Source organism: Tupaia chinensis, unplaced genomic scaffold (genome assembly GCF_000334495.1).
Source record: "Tupaia chinensis unplaced genomic scaffold, TupChi_1.0 Scaffold000311_2, whole genome shotgun sequence".
Lineage (NCBI taxonomy): Eukaryota > Metazoa > Chordata > Mammalia > Scandentia > Tupaiidae > Tupaia > Tupaia belangeri.
The window spans coordinates 944,006-966,101 of NW_006159803.1; the positions used below are offsets into that span (position 1 = coordinate 944,006).

The 22,096-nt window shown below is 35.7% G+C and overlaps 1 protein-coding gene across 4 annotated transcripts in view; it reads left to right on the forward strand.

Moving 5' to 3' along the window:
• The window catches only part of GRIA4 (glutamate ionotropic receptor AMPA type subunit 4), a 392,211-nt gene extending 376,051 nt beyond the window's left edge, over positions 1–16,160 (forward strand). Inside the window, exons 15-17 of one of the 4 annotated variants that reach the window (XM_006150932.3) lie at positions 4,041–4,155; positions 6,422–6,556; positions 13,749–16,160. In XM_006150932.3, coding sequence (XP_006150994.1) covers positions 4,041–4,155; positions 6,422–6,556; positions 13,749–13,913 — 415 coding nt within the window. In that variant the 3' untranslated portion in view covers positions 13,914–16,160. Of the gene's footprint in view, positions 1–4,040; positions 4,156–6,421; positions 6,670–13,748 lie in introns of all 4 variants that reach the window. The other 3 variants (XM_014588769.2, XM_014588766.2, XM_014588767.2) reach the window with 3 other exon arrangements.
• The last annotated feature ends 5,936 nt before the right edge of the window (positions 16,161–22,096 follow it).

Sequence of the window (22,096 nt, forward strand, 5' to 3'; positions counted from 1 at the left end):
AGCAGCAAATTACTCAACTTTTGCTTTAACCAGACAATGTGCCAGTACCTGTAGAGAAAAAGACAATTGCCCACTGTTACATCCCTGAAGGAGCTTTTGATTTAATATAACCAACAACTGAACTGTTTAGAATCCCTGTGCTAGCTTCCTCATCACACTCTAGGTGGTGAAATAATTAGCATCTCCAGTCTACACTCGCCTAACAGCCATTCCCAGCGCTATGAAATTCTGACCATAGCAATCCTGGACCAAGAAGTTTCACATTGAAACAAAAATTTTAAGAATAGGGTCCTACATCTTAAATGATTTAGAGGAAAGGCATGATCTAGGGGTACAAATTAGCTCATTTGAAAACTTGATCCTTCAGGGATCAGTAGGTGTCATGGGGGTTAAAGCACTGGACACTTCCACATGGCCAACCAAGTTTCAAGTCCCAGACCTGGTGGCTTGCTTTCTCACTTTCCCTCTCTGTGTGTCTCCCTCTGGTCAAATTAAAATAAATTAATGAATGAATAAAAATAATTTTTAAAGAAAAAGAGAAAACTTGATCCTTTAATGTTAATATTATTGCAAATGTGGTCCTTGTTTTTATGGTCATAAGAAATTCATACTCATTTTTGTGAATGCAATAACAGAAAATTAGTAATTGACAATGAACCATATTAAAAATATAGATTGCAATGTCAACAACGTATTTCCCTTTTGTTTAATTTAATATGGTTTAGTCTAGGCACAAACCATACAGAGAATTTTTTGTGATTTTTATGAACTATTTAGGCCTGGTTTGGGCTTGAAACTTCTGCCTGGAAATGCTTATATTATTTGTACATAGCATGTAATAACTACAAAAACATTTTTATGTTTATTTCACATTGTATTCTTTTTTTGTGCACATAAAATATGCACACTCAAGGATATGGATATCCATATAAAAATCAGTTTGTAGGTGTGTTTATCAAATAACATTTTCCCCAAGAATTCTATTTGATCACACAATTCCTTCTATTTAATTTAGCAGTTTGAAGAATACATCTCCTTCATGACTTTAATATAGGCTATAATTACAAATGACCTACTCCTCTCTACTTCAGCCATGAAATAAAGGAATTAGTATGGAAAATATGCATTCATAAGTGGGGAAAAAATGGAAAGGAAAAAATAGTGTAAACAAAAAGCACTAAGGAAGCAGCCCTTGGAGAGGATTTTCCAATAATGGGTTTGTTGCTCTGCTGTTCTACCAGCTGAACATTAAGTATGGTTACTAATAAATACCTCATGTTCAAAATGCCAATTGAATTTTATCCTCTAAAACCAGACTACTGAAATCCATAGCAGAAGGTACAAAGAGGCTGGAGTAAGAGAAAGAAGTGGCTTCAAAAAAGAGATAAGCCAAAGGCAGTTTTGCCTTCAACTTTCCTTTCTAGAAGAAACTTGAAGGAGACTCTACTTTTCATTTTCCTCCTTTTCTCAACTCAGAATCCTCTTCTTCTGAGCTCCCTCCATAAAAGAAGTACAAAACAGACTAATATAATTTACCTACACATGCATTAAAAAGGCTTTGATGAGCCAGTCTGGGAACCTAGAAACTCTTACAGTATCAGTTCAATGAGAAAGCTTGCTCTAGGTTCAAAATAATTTAACCAAAGCAACTTTATAGAGCAGCTACTTCATGTCAGACACTCTGGTAAATGCTGTTTTACAAAGATAAATGAGATGTGTTTCTTCATAAAAGGAGTTCATAATTAATCAAGCAAGCAATTCACAGGTGTGATTTTATAACAATCACTTAATAAATGAAGATGAAGGGGAGGTGGAAGAGATAGCAAACCCCAAACCAACTGGGGCTAAATTGACCAAATGCTCCTTGGGGTCATAATCCTCACCGCACCCCACCCGAAACTCAGCTTTTAGTACTAAGTGTTAAATCATGATCATGTCAGATATTAATTTATATATATAGATAGATATATAAATATATATATCTATCTATATATATATAAATGATAGATAGATAGATAGATAGATAGATAGATAGATAGATAGATAGATAGATAAATAGATAGATATAAAGAATTCCCTGAGATGGACTGGCCCTATATCCTAATGGCTAATGAATCAGATCTTTCATGGCCAACCACAGTTTGAATCCCAACCTGGGCAGATTGAAAAAAACATGCCAAGAGTTTGTGTGTGCATGCCCAAAATCCCAACAGGATGGAGAAATGCAGAAGAGATTTCAGCATGAGCATGCTCCATTAGGGGCACTTTCTCCCTCTCCCTCACTTTCTTTCTCTGACAAGCATATGTGGCCTCTAATAATTAAAATAATAAGAATAATATTCTAAGATCTTGGCAAATATATCTTCTTAAGTGGAAAAATAAAAACATAGCTAAGCACTTATAACATTAATTCAAATTTAAATTGTATTCAGAAACCATATAAACAAAATTTGCATTAGAAAAATTTTCAAAACCAATTATTAATATTTTAAAATTGGATTTTATTTAACTGTTAGCCAGAGCACTAAATTAACCAGAAAGCCCCTTTCCTGAATCTTTGGTTATTAATATAGTTAATTATATAAGGTTTGAAGACAGGTTGTCAGAAATCTTGATTGGTCTGTGGCCAAGATGTATAATAAGGTGAATTAAACATCTTTGTGTAATTAGATGAACTGAGGTTTCCTCCTCTGTAAAAGATAAGGGGTAAACATGCAAAATGTGCATAACGGTGCCTGTTACATAGTAAGCACTCGCTAGATGTTGCTATCACTATCGCCACCATTACGAATGCCTTACCTAGTTGTATAAATAGGATTATGGAATTAATCCCCTGATAACGAAATAAATGTCTGCTATGTTTTTCCAAATGCACTCAACATTTGCTAGAAGTGAGGCATTAAGCAATAATGACAGTGGCTGCCTTAGCAATGTCCAGAGGAATGTAGTGAGTCTCTGGATATTTGTAAAAGCACAAGGAAACAAAAACCAACCAACTGCAAAAAACAGTGAAAACAGAAGATCATAGGAGTCACTGCTGTCCATTCATCTTCTCAGCCTTCGTGTTCTAACATGGGAAGAAAACTGGAAAAATTCTTAGATCCTCTTTCTTAGACATTTATGCTAGGTAATAATTGACATCTTCCTCCCTGAGACTCCTTACACAGTATTTAGTACTGAATGAAATCAAAGATGATAGGAAAGAAAAATAGGACTTCATAGTAACAGGAATTTTTTTATTCAGAAAAATCGTGGCTACCTCTGAGCTATCATTTATTTGTTGGCAAGAATTTGTGGAGTATATTATGGTCATTTCACCTAGTATGTAGAGTATATTAGTATGGCAGACTAATATTAAGATAATTATTTCTTGTGCTGATATTATTTAGGTTAAATACTGTAATTCTGGAAAATAAAATATCAGCATGGGTTTATACTTTAAAATAATGATTGACATATTTGTCTTTCTCTGGATGAATGGCCCTGTACTTTTACCTTGGAATCACCCTTCTCTTTCAACTAAGCCTTGATGAAAGTAGTTAAGGAGTCAATTTAATGATGGGTGGTATAGATACAGCTATATGGCATAAACCAAATCCCACTAGCTCAATCATAATGCATGCAAGAAATGAAATCAGTCCTACCTACCTTCTATTTCAGTCTGTCTGTCAACCTGCAGTCACTTCCATTAATTCTGAATGGGGGTTGGGGAGAAAAAGCTTCTGCATTTTGAATGAGTCCCAAATTACATGGGGAAAACTGTAAATGCTCAAGAAAACGAAACCAAGCCAATAGTTTTGGATTCACAGTAATTGCATACGTCTTATTTAAAAATCCTCCCTAGCAGTATGTGCCTGTTACCTAAAGCGATGGAGCAGGCCCCAGTTTTATGTCTGATTCTAAACTTGGGCCTACAGTACAAGACATAGCACCTACTGTGGCCTCTGCTCTGTCACTTTGCCATGCGATTCTAATGTAGTTTTACTTGAATAACATAAAATAACATATATAATGTTATTTATGTTATTTTCCACGTGAAGAACTCCTGTAAACCTTGCCGTTTTGAAACTCAGTGAGGCAGGCGTCTTAGACAAGCTGAAAAACAAATGGTGGTACGATAAAGGTGAATGTGGACCCAAGGACTCTGGAAGCAAGGTCAGTCGCTGCAGTTCGGGGCCTCCTCTTGTGTTCACAAAGCGATAAATGGGAGCAATTGTCAAAAGTATATGGAAACAGTAAAAACTGAACATTTCTCTAGACACTCAACCACTGCCTAAATTAGGAGTTAATATAAATTTCAGCCACAGGGACTGTCTTTTCAGTAAACTACAATCTGCTCCCCAATATTAAGACTGTAAACTAACCTTAAATTAACTACAAAACTATATATAAAATAATAAAATTCCTTATATTATTCTCAGACTTACGTACCACTAATAAAAGTAGTGTTTTGGGTTAGGTTTTTGTTTGTTTTGGAGGCAAAGGTCATGAAATCTATTATTTCAAGAAGTGACATAGTCTCAAAGAAGAAGATAGGAAATTAATCAGTAGTCATCCACAAAAGAAAATTCTAAATATTAAGTAAATGCTTACTTAGAAATGCAGTCTTTTGTCACCAAATTGCCAAGCATTCCACTTTAGTTTTAAGAGACCTTATTATATTTCTATGCTGACAGATAAATGTTCTCCCAATCAAAACTGCTTTACTACTTCAGTGTTTACAAATAATACCTTCAAGTTCTAAGATCTTTTATTAATTATTTTTATAATAATGCAGGAAAACAGTTATATTTTTATTCTAAAGTTAAAAAAAGTAACAAATTTATCAGTAAATCTAACACCTACACAAGTTAATACAATATATATAGTAATAGTACCTGAAAGCCAGAGTAAAAGTTCTTAGAATCATTTTTTTTAAGTATCTTTCTTTGAAAAAAACAAACAAATTATCAATTATTCTAAGACATTAAACAAGGTACTATTTTAAATAGGAGAGCCTCAAACAAATTAAGGAGACAAAGTAAGGCTAGTCAGTCCCTTTTCAGGCCTGTATCTCAATACTTTAATCACTTCTTGTCTGTCTTTGAACCAGAGTGGAATGAGACAAGCTTGGCCACATAATGAAAGAGTTACCTCAAATCCTGATGTAAAGTCAGAGAAGCATAAATAATTAATGACTGATTATTTTGAAAATGTAGCTACCTTAAAATTTCTGGTCCCATTTGTTGATGTCATGACTAAAATGACAGTGTATATAGTGTATCTTCTGAATCAAACATGCTCCTAATAAAACTATTTAAGGGTCTGAATCACATTTTTCATAAAGCATAACGCTGAGAAGGTGATGGCTGCAGGGCATTCTTCAGGTAGTCTACCAAAATGCTTTCTGAAGTAATGTTATTTAATAAATGTATTTATAATTTATTAAAAAAAAGTTCTGAACTCTTCTTACAATTTTAATACTTTCCAGTCAAATGCTTGACTGTTTCTAGATTTCTTGACTATTTCTGTACTAAATATCTGAAGGATAATATGTCTAAAATATTAACTGATGAAGCTCATGTGAGATGTAATTATATATTTAAATCAATAGAAATAATTATACATTTTCCACACATAAATCATTTCTCATTTGACCATGGTAATTTGTGTATTTCAAAAAGTTATCTTTAAAAAAAATTACCTAAATGTTATATATTTGTAATTATTCCTAAATATTGGCCTGTGGGAAAAGTCATGATGTATTTTTTCTGTTTTTCTATGTACAGATGCATCATGACTTTTTCAACAACCCAGTAATATATAATACCTAAAGTTGATGTTTTTCATGAAATTTCCCTTATACAGACATAACTGAAGGAAAAAATGATGTGTACCCTAACACATTATTTGCATATATTTGATAAAGTAAAACAAACAAGATATGAATCTGCTAGCTTAAAGACCCTTATTAGTTCCTTAAGTAGAAAATGAAGAGTAAGATTTATTTGAAACAAATCTCAAACATTAAAAGTATGTTTTAATGAAAGCAAAGCCAAAACAGGTCCCCCTCTCCCATGTAATTGGATTTTTAAATATGTCATTTTCAAACTTAATAATAAGCCCATTTATTCCACCCTATGTAAATACATAAATGCTTATATATTGTTAAGGATAGTGGGTCTTATTACATAATGATACAATGTTCTGGAATTTATCAAATGTAATTACATACAATTTATTGATAATCATAATTTCACTTCTCCCAAGAGCTGTAAAGCTTTATATTTAAGTCCATAAACTTACATCAGTGACTTATACCTGTAAATTATTTCAGGTTAATTTAAGCATTTATTTTAATTGCTTTTTGGATGTCATATATGATTTTACCTTTTGGATGTAACATTTCTGCAGTTAACTCAAGTGTCTTTATCCTTTCTAGGACAAGACGAGTGCCTTGAGTCTGAGCAACGTAGCAGGAGTCTTCTACATTCTGGTTGGCGGCTTGGGCTTGGCAATGCTGGTGGCTTTGATAGAGTTCTGTTACAAGTCCAGGGCAGAAGCGAAGAGAATGAAGGTGGCAAAGAGTGCACAGACTTTTAACCCAACCTCCTCGCAGAATACCCAGAATTTAGCAACCTATAGAGAAGGTTACAACGTATATGGAACCGAAAGTATTAAAATTTAGGGGTAGGACTTAGGGCCTACAACAGTGAGTGGGGAATGCATCCTGTGAACGCAGTGTTGTGACCTGTCTGTCCAGTGGTGGTATTGCTTGCTTCTAATTAGAGCTTCATATTTTTGAAAACTTCAGTGCAAAGTGGTTTGGTTTTCTTTGGCTGCAGACGTACTGTTTGAAATTTTATGTTGCCAATAGATATCTGCATTGCAAGGGTCAGAAAGATAAAAACAAACCAGAATTGCTCTGTGAAATGATTTAAATAGGATATTTTACCTGAAATTTGGGAGCAATTGGAAATTAGATCTGGGCTTCCTTGCACACAAAGCCAGGCAAATCTTCTCTGTAACAATTCAATATTAGGATAAGTGCTAACAAAATAAGCAAGTAACCTATTTCACATAGCCAAGACCCAGACAACTGTCTGCTTCTAATGAGGTCATATTATTTTCTGAGAAACAATACATGTAAAAGCTTCAAGGCACATAATATTTCATGAATGAATTTTAGCTCATAGTCTGATTTATTTTACACTAGCAATCGTTCTATAATTTCAAAGACTGAACCCCTACAGTTTATCCATCTGACGGTCGAGCCAGATTTTTAAAGAGTAATAATCGGGTCCAGCAGGTGGTATGGTAGTTGAGGTATTGGACTTCCTCATGGACAGGCACGGTTTGAGTCTTGGATCTGGTGGCTTGTTTTCTCACTCTCTCTCTCTCTCTCTATATATATATATATCTATCTCTCTTGCTCTGATGAGCACATGTGCCCTTCAGCAAATTAAAAAAATACTAATAATAATAAATAAAATTAAGTAAATAATTCTTTAAAAAGAGTAATAATCATCAGAATTTTTACTACAATTCAAATTAGATGAAATTCAGCTTCTATGTTCACAGTATCACTAAAGTAAATAGGCATTTTAGACAACAGCAAATTTCTTCATCAAAGATGTCAGCAATATATGTGTCCTATGAAGAATGCAGTAAAAGATAAAAGTTGCAGTGAGTTATTATGAACTTTTTTTCATTTCAACTGCTCTGAAGCAAGCCACATCAGCCCCACTTATACACATCCTCTCGTCATGCCACAATGAAAAATTGTAAGCATTCGGTGAAATATAGGAGATAGAGATTATTATTTTAAGAACCTAAATGTCCTCTTCTTCTTTCCTCTAATGATGATAGAAAGTAGTTTTTAAAAAGATCTGAAAGGCTTTGTTATTGCTCTTCCTAAAATCAGGTCTCTAAAACCCATTTTCTAAAATTATATATAATCGCCAACTGAATAGGCTATTCATTCTGATTACAATGATAAATGAGTCTTTGAACCCACAAGAGACCTTCAGTGCTTGATGTACCCTAGAGTCAAAAACTCAGTAATTTTAATAAGCTGTACATCTGAGGTTATGCCAGGTAAACATGCTTGTTTTGGGTATTTAGTTATACAAAAGCTATTATAGAACTTGTTTTTATTTTAAAACAAAGAACAAAAACCTTCTCTTTTGATCAAGATCTAATTGATTTTATCAATAATCTAAAAATCAATGACTGAGTGCAACTCCACATAAGTAATCAAAATGATCATCAATTTTATGTAAAAGAATTAAGAACTAACCCTCAATTTACTCAAATCAAAACATCGTGAGTATATTTTCTTTCTTTTTTCTTTTATTTTAGAGATTTTTTTTGCTATAGGACACATGTGCTTGCCAGAGACACAGAGAAAGACTGAGAGACACCAAGAAATCACACACACACACACACACACACACACACACACACACACACGGGGTGGGGGGTATAGCCATGCTGCAATACTTTCACCTCCAATCTCCTCTCAGGATTTTGGGTATGCACGCACATGTACCTAACATGAGTTTCAAACTACTGGGCCTGGGACTCGAACCATGGTCAACTATGTGGGAATCCTATGCCTTAACCACTATGCCACCTGCTGGCCCTGTTTGAGCATATTTTCTAATAGTAATAAAAATAAAAAGTCCGGGACAATGTTAAGGTGTCTTGGCTATTAGGGGAATATTTTCATCTTAATGTTAACAGAGTTAAAGAGAGATGATCTTAAACTGAGAAAAACAATACTTGATCAGGTTTAGAGCCGATTATTTGGACTGCATTCTGAGGTGAATTTTCTGAGATGTCTTTATAAAGTTTGTTACCAGTCCTGTAAAACTGACTTAACAAAGGTAAGCCAACCATCAGCAAGGTTGAAGGTAGAGAAAGAAAATGAGTATTAGGAAATTTTAGAGGGGCTAGCGGATGATGTAATGGTTAGGGCCCCAGACTCCCACATGGGTAACTGCAGTTCGAATCCTGGACGTAGTAGCTTGCTTTCTCACTTTCTCTTCTTTCTCTCTGGTCAAATTTTAAAAATTAAGTAATAATAATGAACAAAACTAAAAGGAAATCTTACAATAAAGAACTCATGTTCATTACAAAGTTCGGAGAAGTTGCTAAAAAACAGATATAACTTCCCAGGTTACATACATACAGTTTACATGTAATAATGTTCTTAGAGTCAATACCTAACATTAAAATTCACTACATGAATTGCTTTTAGAGCTATAGTTCTTTTTTTTTTTTTTTCATTTAAAGAGAGAGATATTTACTATAGAGTACATGCACTAGCCAGAGAGACAGAGACACAGACAGAAAGCAAGAAATCACCCCCCTCCCGGGCTGAGGGTAGCCATGCTGCAATTCCTTCTCCATTTTCCTCTCAGGATCTTGGGCACACACACATACACACATGCCCAGTATGAGTTTTAAGCTACCAGGTCCAGGCCTAGAATGAAGGTTGACTATGTGGAAGTCCAGAGATGTAACTATCCTACCATCTGCTGGTCCCACTACAGTTGAAATTTTAAGATGAGAAATTTTAAATAGAAAGAAAGCATTTATTTTCATGCTCTTTGCTCTTTTCTAAAGACAATGGCATTCAGGATTATTTAAATGATCTGGACTGTAGAGAAGACTTCAAAATAAGCATTTTTACATGAATCTCTAATCAAATTTTTTTTTCTTTCAAAAACTCTACCTACCATAATCATGCAAATGGTTGGTAACTTAGATAATATTGTCCTACACCCCTGAAACAAAACCTGAAATTTTTAATACATGGTAAAATGTCTACTGACAATTAATCATCCCTCAAGAAAACACATACAATTAAGGTAACAGCCATTAGCCACAGTAGTCCAACCAAATCCAGACCATGTGTAAACTTAAAAGAATCTTTTCAATTTGAAGAGCATTCGTAAGTTCACATTAAGATGAAAAACAATGACATGTTATGGAAGAAGCAAGAGATATAAGTACACAAAATAAAAATGTAGAAGAGATTTAAGAAAAAAAATAGGCAGTTGTCAAAGACTTATTAATACATATACTCAGTTGCATCTGTCTGTAAAAGCAGAGAGGTTATTTAGGAGTACCTGGACTTTTTCAAGCTTTAGAAGTTTTCTTTTCCTCCTGGATGCAATTAAGAAAAGAAAACAAAAATAGATTTTATGGTGAAAGCCTTCTAAAAAGGCTTTCTAAAAATTGCAATGTTGGCCAGGAGGTGGTGTGGAGTTTAAGGCTACTGGATCCCACATGGCGACTGTGCAGTTCAAGTCCCAGACCCAGTGGCTTGAAAATCACACCAGGCACATGTGTGTGCATGCCCAAAGTCCCAAGAGGAAAAGAGAAGAAGGGACTGCAGTGTCACCATCCTCCCTGCAGGGAGGGGGTGCACTCTCATTTTCCATATCTATCTCTTTCTCTCTCTAGTGAGCACATGCACCCTACAGCAAAATCAAATTAATTAATTAAAAAAAAAGAAAAAAGAAAAAAATACACTTTTATATTTTAGCATCACCTCTTCAAAAAAATTAAAGCTAAATTAATAGATTTAAAACAAAGTAATTACCTGGGGGCAGCACATGGTGTGGTGGTTAAGGCATGGGACTCCACATAGTTGACTGCAGTTAGAATTCCAGACTTGGTGACTTAAATGCTTTCTTACTTTCTTTCTCTTTCTCTGTCTCTGGTGAGCACACATGCTCTATAACAAATTAAATAATAATAATAATAAAGTTAAATAATTATTTTTTTAAAGTTACCTGTTTAAAGTGTTAAAAATTTCAGAAAAATATCTCTGGATGATAGTTCAATACAAAGTCCAGGGAAATTGCATAAAACACATGAAACTTCCCAGATAATTATATACATACAATGTATATGTAATAATATTTTTGGAGTCAACATTTGACATTGAAATTCATCACATGAATTGTCTTTAGACCTAGAGTTGATGGGAATGTGAAGAAACATATTTAGACTTTGGCCTTAGTTTTGTCTAAATTTAGTGATAAATAGTTGTTCTCTGGAACCACTTTTCCTAAGTCGTCTTCTTTTTTTTTTTGAGAGGTTATTGCTATAGGGCATGTTTGCTCAACAGAAAGACAGAGAGACAGAAAGCAAGAAATCACCCCCCGGGGGGATGGCTATGCTGCAATCCCTTCTCCTCCACTCTCCTCTTGGGATCTTGGGCATGCATGCACACAGGCCCAGCGTGAGTTTAAGCCACTGGGTCTGGGACTCAAACCACGGTCAACTACATGGGAGTCCAACGATATCCCCATTACACCAACTGCTGGTCCCCCTAAGTCTTCTTTAAACAAGTCCTGAGTGGTCTTAGGTATCTGAAGCTTCTCAGTTGTTAAGATAGGATGATACGTTGACTTCAATTACATTTATGAATATTTATTTTTCTTTTTTTCTTTAGCATGTGATTTAATCTAATCTAAGCTGTCCAAACTGCTCCAAAATTGTTTTCTTTTTTTTTTTCCTGGAAGCTCATAAAAATGCTAATGCTGTAACTGGAATGTTCCAAACAGCTAGGTACCCACTAGTGGGTTCGGACCTAAAAAATTTCTTCTAAACCATACCATATTAAAAAACAGGATTATACTAGAAAGTTATCTAACAACTCTGATAACAAATCCTGACTTATGTTTCTGTCTTTTTAAAGAACTATTTATTTTTATTTTATTTGTCATTATTATTATCATTATTTTTATTTGACCAGAGAGAGACACAGAGAAAAAAAGAGTGAGAAAGTGAGCCACTAGGTTCAGGACTGGAACCACAGTCGGCCATGTGGGAGTCCTGCGACATAACCACTATGCCATTTGCTGGCCCCGTGACTTAGTTTTTTAAATATAATATCTGATATAGATAGTACTCACTGTTTTGGTAATGCTTCTGTTTATACACACACTGAAAAGCATGTACATGCTAACATTGAGTAGGAAAATATTTATTTCAAATAACATAATCTCGTAAGAGTCTCACTTTAAAGGGCAACATTATTGCAGCTATGTCTGCTTCTTAGTACCCTGGTAGATTCTGTCATATGTGTAGCTTCTTGAGTTAGGAATTCTTTCAAATATTTTAATTGATTCTGCAACATTTTTAACTTCGTCATTGTACTGAAATTCAGCTTCTGTTCAACTTAAAACAGTGTGCAATATATTTATTTAGAAATTTTAAGGCATAATTATATACATAAAATTTGCCATTTCTAGTGCATAGTTCTTCAAGTTTTGACAAATGCTTCATTTGGAATTTTATCCTATTAGTTTCATTTATAAAGGGAAAAAAAAGTATCTTCACATATATGGGCATGCATCCACTCAACAAGTATTCACCGAATGCCTAGTATGCACCAGATAAAAGTAAGGAGAACTTTCATTTCAAAAGACTAATAGAAGACAACCAAATAGGAGTGTTGTTTTTCCCTAAAATTCTTCATTATATTTCTATGATTTCCAAGTATAAAAGCTATCAATGTTTCTGTAAAGACTAAATCCTGAGTTTTGATTATGAAGATTAAGTATTAAATTTTGAGACTGTTCATTAAAACTAAACCATGATATTAATCTTGGATTTTATCAGTGAAATATGATTTCTAGCCATTCAACTTCATCTTTCTGAAGTTATCACAATAACTGCTCTCTAAACTTTTTTGCTCTAACAGGTTTTAATCCAATTATTAACTATATTATTTAATTTAAGTTCCAAGGCAGAATAAATATATGTATGGAATTTCCTAAAGAATTAGATAAGCTTAACAAAATTAAGACATATTATGAGTTGTGAGAAAGTTGTGATCTAAGTCATAACCAACTTAGGAAATATCTCCTTTACTTACTTTTCTCTTGAGTTCACATTAGAATTCAGCTACTAGAAAGAATTTAAAGGTAGTAAATGGACAGTAATTAGATTTACATAATAACATTGCCTGTTTCTTCTCTGGATGATAGTATTATCTGCTACCTAATAATATATCAAGAGCAGGAATTTAATGAGGCTCTCAGAGACCTGATCCCATAAACTCAATATAGGAAGTTTCCTGGTGATGTCATTCAGTAGGTCCTGAAGCATGCCCCCATTCAGTATATCCCCTTTAAGCACAATTTTTAAAATATGAGTCTTAGATTCTAAGATAGGCATAGAGTAAAGTGTATGTCACTAATTGTGCCGTTCTGGGTCATGTCTTTAACTGGTGTGAATGAATGAAAGTGTCTGTGGATAGGTCTGTGTTATAAAAACAGGAAGATCTGTCATGAATAGTCTATACATACAGCTGTTTAGGTGATTTATCTAATTTGAAGAATCTAATCCCTATACTGTAAAGGCAGCATTTTCTGATGTGAAACTACAATTTAAAGAATGTTGTCAAATATAATAGAGCTTTAAAGCCCATCTAGAAGTAGTAGGGTATAGAGGATGCAGCACGTTAAGAGATGTTTCCTGGCCAGATTTATTAAACAAGACCTACTTTTATGATTTTAGACTTAGTTCTTAAACAGGTAGGACCACAAACTCTATAGACTGAGTTTGTGTAGTTAAGCTCCACTTTCCCTCCTAAGCAGTTTTCCTATGACCAAAAGAATAAAGGGGAAAAAAAAATGCAGATGTCTAATTATTGATATTTTGGTGTTTGTTGTGTCTCATCATGTTGAAGAAACAGAAATATTGTAACACTCCACATCTTTCTGTTTCCTTTCTATGCAACCCAGCTGACCTTTTCCGAAGCCATAAGAAACAAAGCCAGACTATCCATCACTGGGAGTGTGGGGGAAAATGGCCGCGTCTTGACACCCGACTGCCCAAAGGCTGTACACACTGGAACTGCAATTAGACAAAGTTCAGGATTGGCTGTCATCGCATCGGACCTACCATAAAAACCAAAAAAATAATTGAGTGCCTTAATTAAACTGTGTTGGTGACTGATGGAAACGCAGCCCCGAGGGACACGCGAAGCACGGGTCTTTGCTGAACCATTCCTTAGGCTGAGAGCGGGAAGTACGCCTCGCGTGCCGACGTCAGCCGCAGCAACGTGCATGAGCTCAGCTCGGAAACCCAAACTCAGATTTTATATCAGGAAAACTCACAATTTAGGTTTTTTCGGGGAGTGGGGTGGGGGGAGCTGGGATGGGTGTATTAACAGCAACAAATTTCACTCGAGTGGACTTAAAAACTAATCAGACTTGCGAGTTAGCGCATTAAACTGTGAAGTTCTTGCTCAGAAAGGCCTTTGTCTTCACCGAAAGGGATAAAATAGTTAATAGAAGTCAATGAACTTGCTAACCTGTGTCTCCAGAACACCCACATAGTCAATGGAAGAATATCCAGCTGAGAAAACAAGTCACTAAACTGTGATAAGAAAATAATAAACATGTACATCCTGTGAAAAAAAATTAAAGGAAATATTTACACTTACTTTGGAGAAAACAAATACTGAAACATGCTTGCTTTTTAACTGATGTAAATTCAGTAGAGGACGACACAATTCTTTTTTCTAACCATCTTAGGGAACAATACATTGCAATAATTGATATAAATGCCATCACTGTAATAATAAACTTTAGAGACTTTTTTTAATAAAAGTTGTTGGTCATCTTGTTTGCAGTAACCTTCACTCTATCATGAGTCGGTTCACAGATTGCATTTGTCTCACTACCAGGAACAAAAACAAAATGAAGAAAACATTTACGTTCAACCATCAGTCTGCAATGTAGAATCAAAAGAGACTACGGGTCACTCATGTTATCAACATTATTTATAATTGTATTCTGTGTACAAAATTGTGGTTTTTGTACCCACCAAAAAGAATAAAACAACAGATGTTCTTACAATATTGACAGAGCTTAAAAGTTTTTCTTATCATTATAAAAATTATTTCAGAAATTATAAGACTGTATGAGGGATTGTTGAAGTCAAGTGGTGGGTTATATTGGAAAATGTAGCTAGCCTTTAATATTCTCGCATACTAAGCTACCCCTCTTTTGCAGATCTTTGACTTGTTAACAGATTAATTTGTCAAAGACAGAGTCTCTAAGTCGGGAAATGAATCACTGTCCTAACAGAAACATACTCTGTAATTGTGTGTGGAAGTTTTACTTGACTGTATTTTGCTGCATAAAATTGTGTGTCTCTTGGGCTTTTTCCCTCATTCCTACTGTTCCATTTAAATCATTAATAGTGTGGGATAGACAACAAAGAAAAAATTAATCCTTGTTTTCAACTAGAAATTTGGACAAAAATTATATCCATGTTTATTTATAAAAATTACCGTATGTCACGTATGGATTAACATGATTCAAAAGGAGGTTTGGCTCATTCAAAATAATAAATAAGTACTCCCATTGAGATAAAAATCTCATACATAAAGATCTCGGCAGAAAGCACAAGTTAGGATGATTCAACAGTCTGGCTTTGAAGGTTGAGCTGAATTTGGGAAAAGGTTTTAAGAGCCTTCTGGATGAAGAACAGCCCCAAACAGCTTATGTCAATGGCTCATTTATGGAATGTGTACAACTAAATGGGCCGATGAGAGCCGAGGGTGTGATACATAAAAGATAATGCTGGAAGAAAGAAGGGATTGATCTCTTTCACTAGACTCTCAAGATCCCCATCCCACAGTCAATATCTACTCTACAGTAAAAGCAATCTTTAAAAGTGTTAACTTGATAATACACAAAAACTGCATTTGTCCCTCAGGAAAAAATTCCAAGCTCTTGAGCAGAGCGGTTGAATTCCCATTATTACCTGGTTCTTGTTTACCTCTTCCAGGACTTCTCTCACTCCTACTCCATTTCTCCTGCCAGCAAAGGAACCTCTAAAGCAGCACACGGAACATTTCATGTACTGTGTCCTCAGTCTGTAACTCTGCCTCTTTACCTGGGTAACTTGTACTCATCATTCAATATTCAAATCGAATTTTACTTGCCCTGAGAAGGTTTCCTAGGAAGATCCACCACCCCCTGCCCATGAGACTGTTAGGTGCCCGTCTTAATGTTTTTTCCCCATCATGGCACTTACCATCCTGCATTGTAATTGCCTGTGTACTTGTCTGTATAACTACTAGACTGTAAGCTCCTTGTGGGCAGGGACTGTGTCTATCTTGTTCACAGTTGTATCCCCAGCACCCAGCACAGTGCCTGGCATATTGTAGGTGCTTAATAAATATTTGTTGAATGAATGAATTGAATTGAATTAATTTAATTAAGTGAATACAGCCTGACATCTGTTCTCCTTAACAGCCCTTGGAGTATGTGTTAATTATACAGAGTCGAAATGAAGGCTGAAGTTTGGCTGAGTTCATAGTGTCGTCTGTATCACTATAAGCCATGGCTAAACAAAACACGAAAGACACATAATCTAATACATTTTCAAATCAGAGGAGAAGTACTCCATGTAACTGTATCTAGCTGTGGAATAATTTGTTTAGCTAGTGAAATCACTGTTAAAAAAACCTGAAGACTATTATAGTTTCACTTAAGAGCCACATTTCTAAAAGTATCTTATGTTTAAGACTCAGAGTGGATTTGTGGTATAAAGTTAGGGAGTGATTTTTTTTTATAGTAAAGAATTTTTAATGAGAAGAAAATTTAAAAATTGACAGCACTAAAAAAGGGTATCTCTCTCAATTCCAGTATGATGAAATGCTATCAAACTAGGAAATACAATTTTAAATGTTTGGGGCTGGCCCCATGGCCTAGTGGTTAAGGAAGCCAGACCCACATAGCCAACCATGGTTCTAATCTCAGCCCCAGTGGCCTGAAAAACATGCTGGGCATGTATGTATGTGTGCCCCAAGTCTTAAAAGGATGGAGAATGGATTGTGGTGTGACCATGCCCCATGGGTGGAGGTCCTTTCTTCCTACTCCCTCATTCTGTCTCTCTGCCTGTCTTTGACAAGCACATGAAGTTCTAGGGAAAAATTTTAAATTGAAAATACTTAAGTTAAAACATTTGGTTCCACAAAATAAAGAACTCAGTTACCAAACAACCAGATCACCATCCAGTGATCCTGAACATATCAGGCAAAGCCAACTTTGAAGCTACATCAGCTAGACATATTCTAAAAGACCTAATGAGCCCTCAAAAGAAACACTTTGCTACACTCAGTTCAGTAACCACTCACTGGAAATATGCTTCACTGTTATAGTGTTCAGGCTGTTGGTACATGCTCCCTGATCTCTCTACCCATAGACTATGAACTCATTCCATTTTCCTAATGAACAACAAACAGGTGTTTAATATTTACTTCTCAATGCATAAACAGAAATTTATATATTTAGTAAGTATCAGTGAAAAAAAAAATACTCAAATAGTTTTCCCCCAAATCAGAATGTCCCAATTTGTTATAGAAATAAATACTAAATGAAAAGAGATATCCAGGAGAGTTGGCAAAAAGACAAACTGAAATTGCAGATTCAGGCCAGCAGGTGGGTGTGATGGTTAAGGTGCTGGGCTCCCACATGGCCAACTAGGATTAGAGCCCTGAACCTAGTGGCTTGAAAATTATGCTGTGTGTGTGTGTGTGCGTGCCCAAAATGCTGAAAGGAAAATGGCAAATTAGGGATTGTAGTGTGGCCATCCCCTCAGGGGGGAAGGGGAGATTTCTCACTTTTCCTCTGTTTCTGTCTTTTTCTGGCAAAATAAAAAAAAAAAGAAAAGAAAAAAGAAAAAGAAAAGAAAAAATGCACAATTCATCTGTCTTGAACTCATAATGCTAAATATTAAATGTGTGCGTTTTCATAAACAAAATCAAATGCAAATGCAATCGGTAGCATATTTTTATATTTTCTAAGAAGCTAGTACCAATAATCTTCTCTTTCTTTAAGAAAATATTTTGATAAATGATCAAGAGCAGCAGATAAGACTTGAAAATTGTCTCAACTACAGATAAATCGCTCCCATGAAATTAAAGGTATGTTTATTTTGTTTCAGTTTTCTTTGGTGGGGTGGAGAGTGGGCAAAGGTATGAGGAAAAATAAAAGGTAAGAAGGGAGACATTAAGAAAGAAGAAAGCTGGGTAAAGGGCCAGTGGGATTCCCCTTGGTAGCCAAAAGGAATTATGAGAACAAAAATGTTTGGTGTATGAATTTTACGTTGTTGGGTGATATTTAATGAATTCTTACCATGACATGAAGTCCTCCTGTTAAAACTTTCCTACATGCCACAGACTGGTATTTGTGGTTGCTTTGAAGTGAGGAATCCATAAGAAAATTCTAAGTCCCATGTTTGGGTTGAGGCTAAGCAGGAAATAACCCTAACAGTATATCTTCTTCCCACAGAGATGTGCAGGAATCTTGATTGGAATTTGTCCTTTCAGACGACAAAGAATAAAAATGCATTTAATATTTTCTGGATCTGAAGATGGTAGGTTGAGTGGACCTCCAGAGTGCATGGATAACTGTTTTGTAGCCACTTCTAATGACTGGAAATATCACAAACAACAAAGTAAGCATAAAATATAGCTATATAAGAAATAAATATAAAGGAAATATTTTGTTAAATGATAATGCCTAGTTTGTAGCTTGAGTAAAGGGGCTACTTAGGAGTTTTGTAATCTTGTAATCCCAAATACAAAAAGAGCCTGCCTAACTAGCAGATTATTGTGATTTCTTCCTGAGTTTGTAGACTAGACTAATTCCTATACAGGTCCTAAACATTTATTAAGAGCTTAAAACTCTCTGTAAAAAGCTAGCTGTGAGGTTGGGTACCCATAAGAATCCCTCCTCTTTGAAGCATATGTCATGTTGTCAAAATGAACCACTAACTTACCAATTTTCTCTGCTGAACTTGTCATTGCCCTGCATTTATCAAGAATTTAAGTATTTGGCTTATTCTTTCTGTGCACCCCAAGTTCTAGCATCACCCCAAGTAAATTCAAGGTTGATGCAGGTGTTTCATTTAACTCTTAGCCTTGTAATTCTTTGATTACCCATTGGTATTTGCCTCTATGCCTGTTAAGTCTGTTATTTGATCCCTCTATTTGGCTTTTACTTCACTGAAATGTTACTATTCCCAGATTGCCAATAAACACCTTAGTCATATTAAGTAGAAATGTTGAATATGAAACTAAGTCAATTGATCTCTTCATGTATTGGCATGAATGAGACTAGTTTGCTCCCTAATCTTGTTTATTTCCTCAGTATTTTATGTACCCCTAACCAAATCTTACGTTGGTATTACCCAGGTTTATAGCCTTTATTCCCTTCTTCTTCTTAATTCCCTTCTTCTTCTTAATTGCCAGAGGGCATGCCGTTCACCAAGGACAGAGAGACAGAGACAGAGAAAAAGCATCCCTCAATAGGGTGTGGTCATACTATAATCCCCTTTCTTTTTTTAACTTTTTATTTTTGGGGGAGGTTTTTGCTATAGGGCGTGTGTGTGCGCTAGCCAGGCAGAGAGAAACAGAGAGACAGAAAGCGAGTAATCACCCCCCAGGGGGGATGGCCACGCCGCAATCCCTTCTCCTCTATTCTCCTCTAGGGATCTTGGGCACGCACGCATATGCGCCTGGCATGAGTTTTAAGCCACCGGGTCCAGGACGCAAACCGCGGTCAACTACGTGGGAGTCCAGCGACATAGCCATTATGCTAACTGCTGGTCCCTATAATCCCCTTTCCATTCCTCTATCCCATCAGGATTTGGGGCATGCATGATGTGGTGCCCAGCATATTCGTCAGTCTGTGGGTCTGGGATTTGAACTTGCAGTTGGTCATGTGAGATTCACTCCCTTAACCACTTGCCTCTGGGACTCTCCCCCCCCCCCTTTTTAAGAGATTTTTTTGCTATAGGGCACATATGTTCACCAGAGACACACACAGAAAGTGAGACATCACCCCCTCCCCAGGAGGGGATTAGCCATGCTGCAAATCCTTCTCCTCTACTCTCTTCTAGGGATTTTGGCAATATATATACACACACTGGCATGAGTTAGACCAAGGTACCTGATACTTTAACCAAAGCCTTAGGAGATATTATGCTTGCTATTTTCAGTTTCTTCCAGGGACTAAGCCTTCTCCATCCAAAATGAATCCCAAGCTATCCTCATACTTTCCTTAGGACATTAAAATCTATTGATCTCAAATTCAACACTCATGATATAAGTAGAATTTTATAATTTACATATTTTACTTTTTTCTTTTTTGTGTGAGAGGCTTTTGCTATAGGGAGCATGTGCTTACCAGAGAGAGAAAATGAGAAATCACCCCGTGGGGGAATGGCCACATCGCAATCCCTTCTCCTCTAGTATCCTCTCAGAATTTTTGGGTGTGCACACACACATGCCTGGCATGAATTTCAAGCAGCTGGGTCTGAGGCTTAAACCATGGTGGAACCACATGGGAGTCCAGCACCTTAACTATGCCACCTGCTGGCCCACATGCACTGTTCTTTAACAAACAAAAAAACAAAACTAATTGGATGGAGCACCAGAGAAGAACTATGCCACTCTCCCCCCTTTTTAAGAATTATTAACTTCATTCATTCATTCATTTAAATTTGACCAGAGAGGAGTTACAGTGGGAGAAAGTGAAAAGCCAGCCACTAGGTCCAGGATTTGAACTGTGGTTGGCCATGCAGGAGTCCAGCACCCTTAGCTACACCACCTGCCAGCCCTGAATTATGCCCCTTTTACAAATGAGAAAATCAAGTTGAATGATAAGATAAAAAACTTTCACCAGTAGCAAATGGCAAAGATATGATCATTATAACTGTACTTACAAACTGGAACTAATCATTCGCATGCTAAAATCTTGGGTTAGAATTGGCAATATAATTTTTTAGGTATTTAATTAGATTGTTTCCTTCCTTATTAAGTGGGAAATAGCATGACTTAGTTCACTTTACTTGGAAGAGCAAATAAAAGAATATTTGTAATACACGTAGGTCAGCACCTTGCACAAATGTCAAGTCCCTGTCCCCACTCACAATGATAGGGCTCTCTCCCAGGCTTGATGATCTCTACCCTTACAGCTTAGTATCACTTGAAATGAACTTTCAGAAAATTAGTATAGGCAAATTTATTTCTATGGTAGAAGCATTTATTTCAGTTATAGAAAAATAACACTATTTTTTAAAGTCAGGGTAAGTAAGCAGAAGTATATTTTTTTCCTTGCATACCCATATACTCAAATGTCCACATGGTTTCAAGCCATTTTTAACAAGGACCAAACACAGAATCAAGGTAGTATCTGTCAATAGAAGAGATGTATTAAAGCTACATATCAGCCCTGGAAATCAGAAAACACAAAGTGATCTCGTGCAGTGATTCTCAATTTTAGAGTGCATCAAAATCACCTGGAATGTGAAAACCACAGCTTCAGGAAAATCACCAGGTTATGAAGCCCCTTGGTCTCAGAAATAATACCAAAGGGACTAAAGACACAAACTTGTTCCTGAGGGAGGGGCAAAGACAAAATATAATATTAAAGAATGATCATTTATTCACTGTATGACTTCTCTGAGTTTCAGATTCAGGAATAATAGATACTACTCTCAATAACTGGTCTACAGATCAGGTCAGACAGTAAGTGGCTAAGTGCTTCCTCAAATCCATAGAGCACAGCTACTATCATTATTTTAACATCATCATCATTATTTGATACAGAGAACATCCTCCCCCCACCCCACCATCCCAAATAGCTGCTTTTACTTATTTTAAAAGTCAAACAACACTGATTGGGTTCAAGTTTATGGATTACTGGTACTTTATGTTTTTTTTTATATTGGTACCATTTTTTACTAGCTGCAACCATTTACTTATATATTTCAGCACATGGTTGAATTGACAATTTTGTCTCCAAACTAAGATAATGCGTTAAACAAAAAGAAACAAAACTTCAAAAACTGGATCTTACTCCCAAAGCATCAATAGCTAGATGGATGAACTGCCTTTCAAAGTGATTCATTTTAGACAATCTCTGATGTTTCTTGTATCATTTTCTGAATCTCAGAAGGCAATTTATAGAAGGAAACATGGGAATAAAATACCTATAATCTTCATCACTTCTTTTATTCAATATACTACACAGAACTGTTTCAGTGTTAACAGTTTTTGGCCATTTAA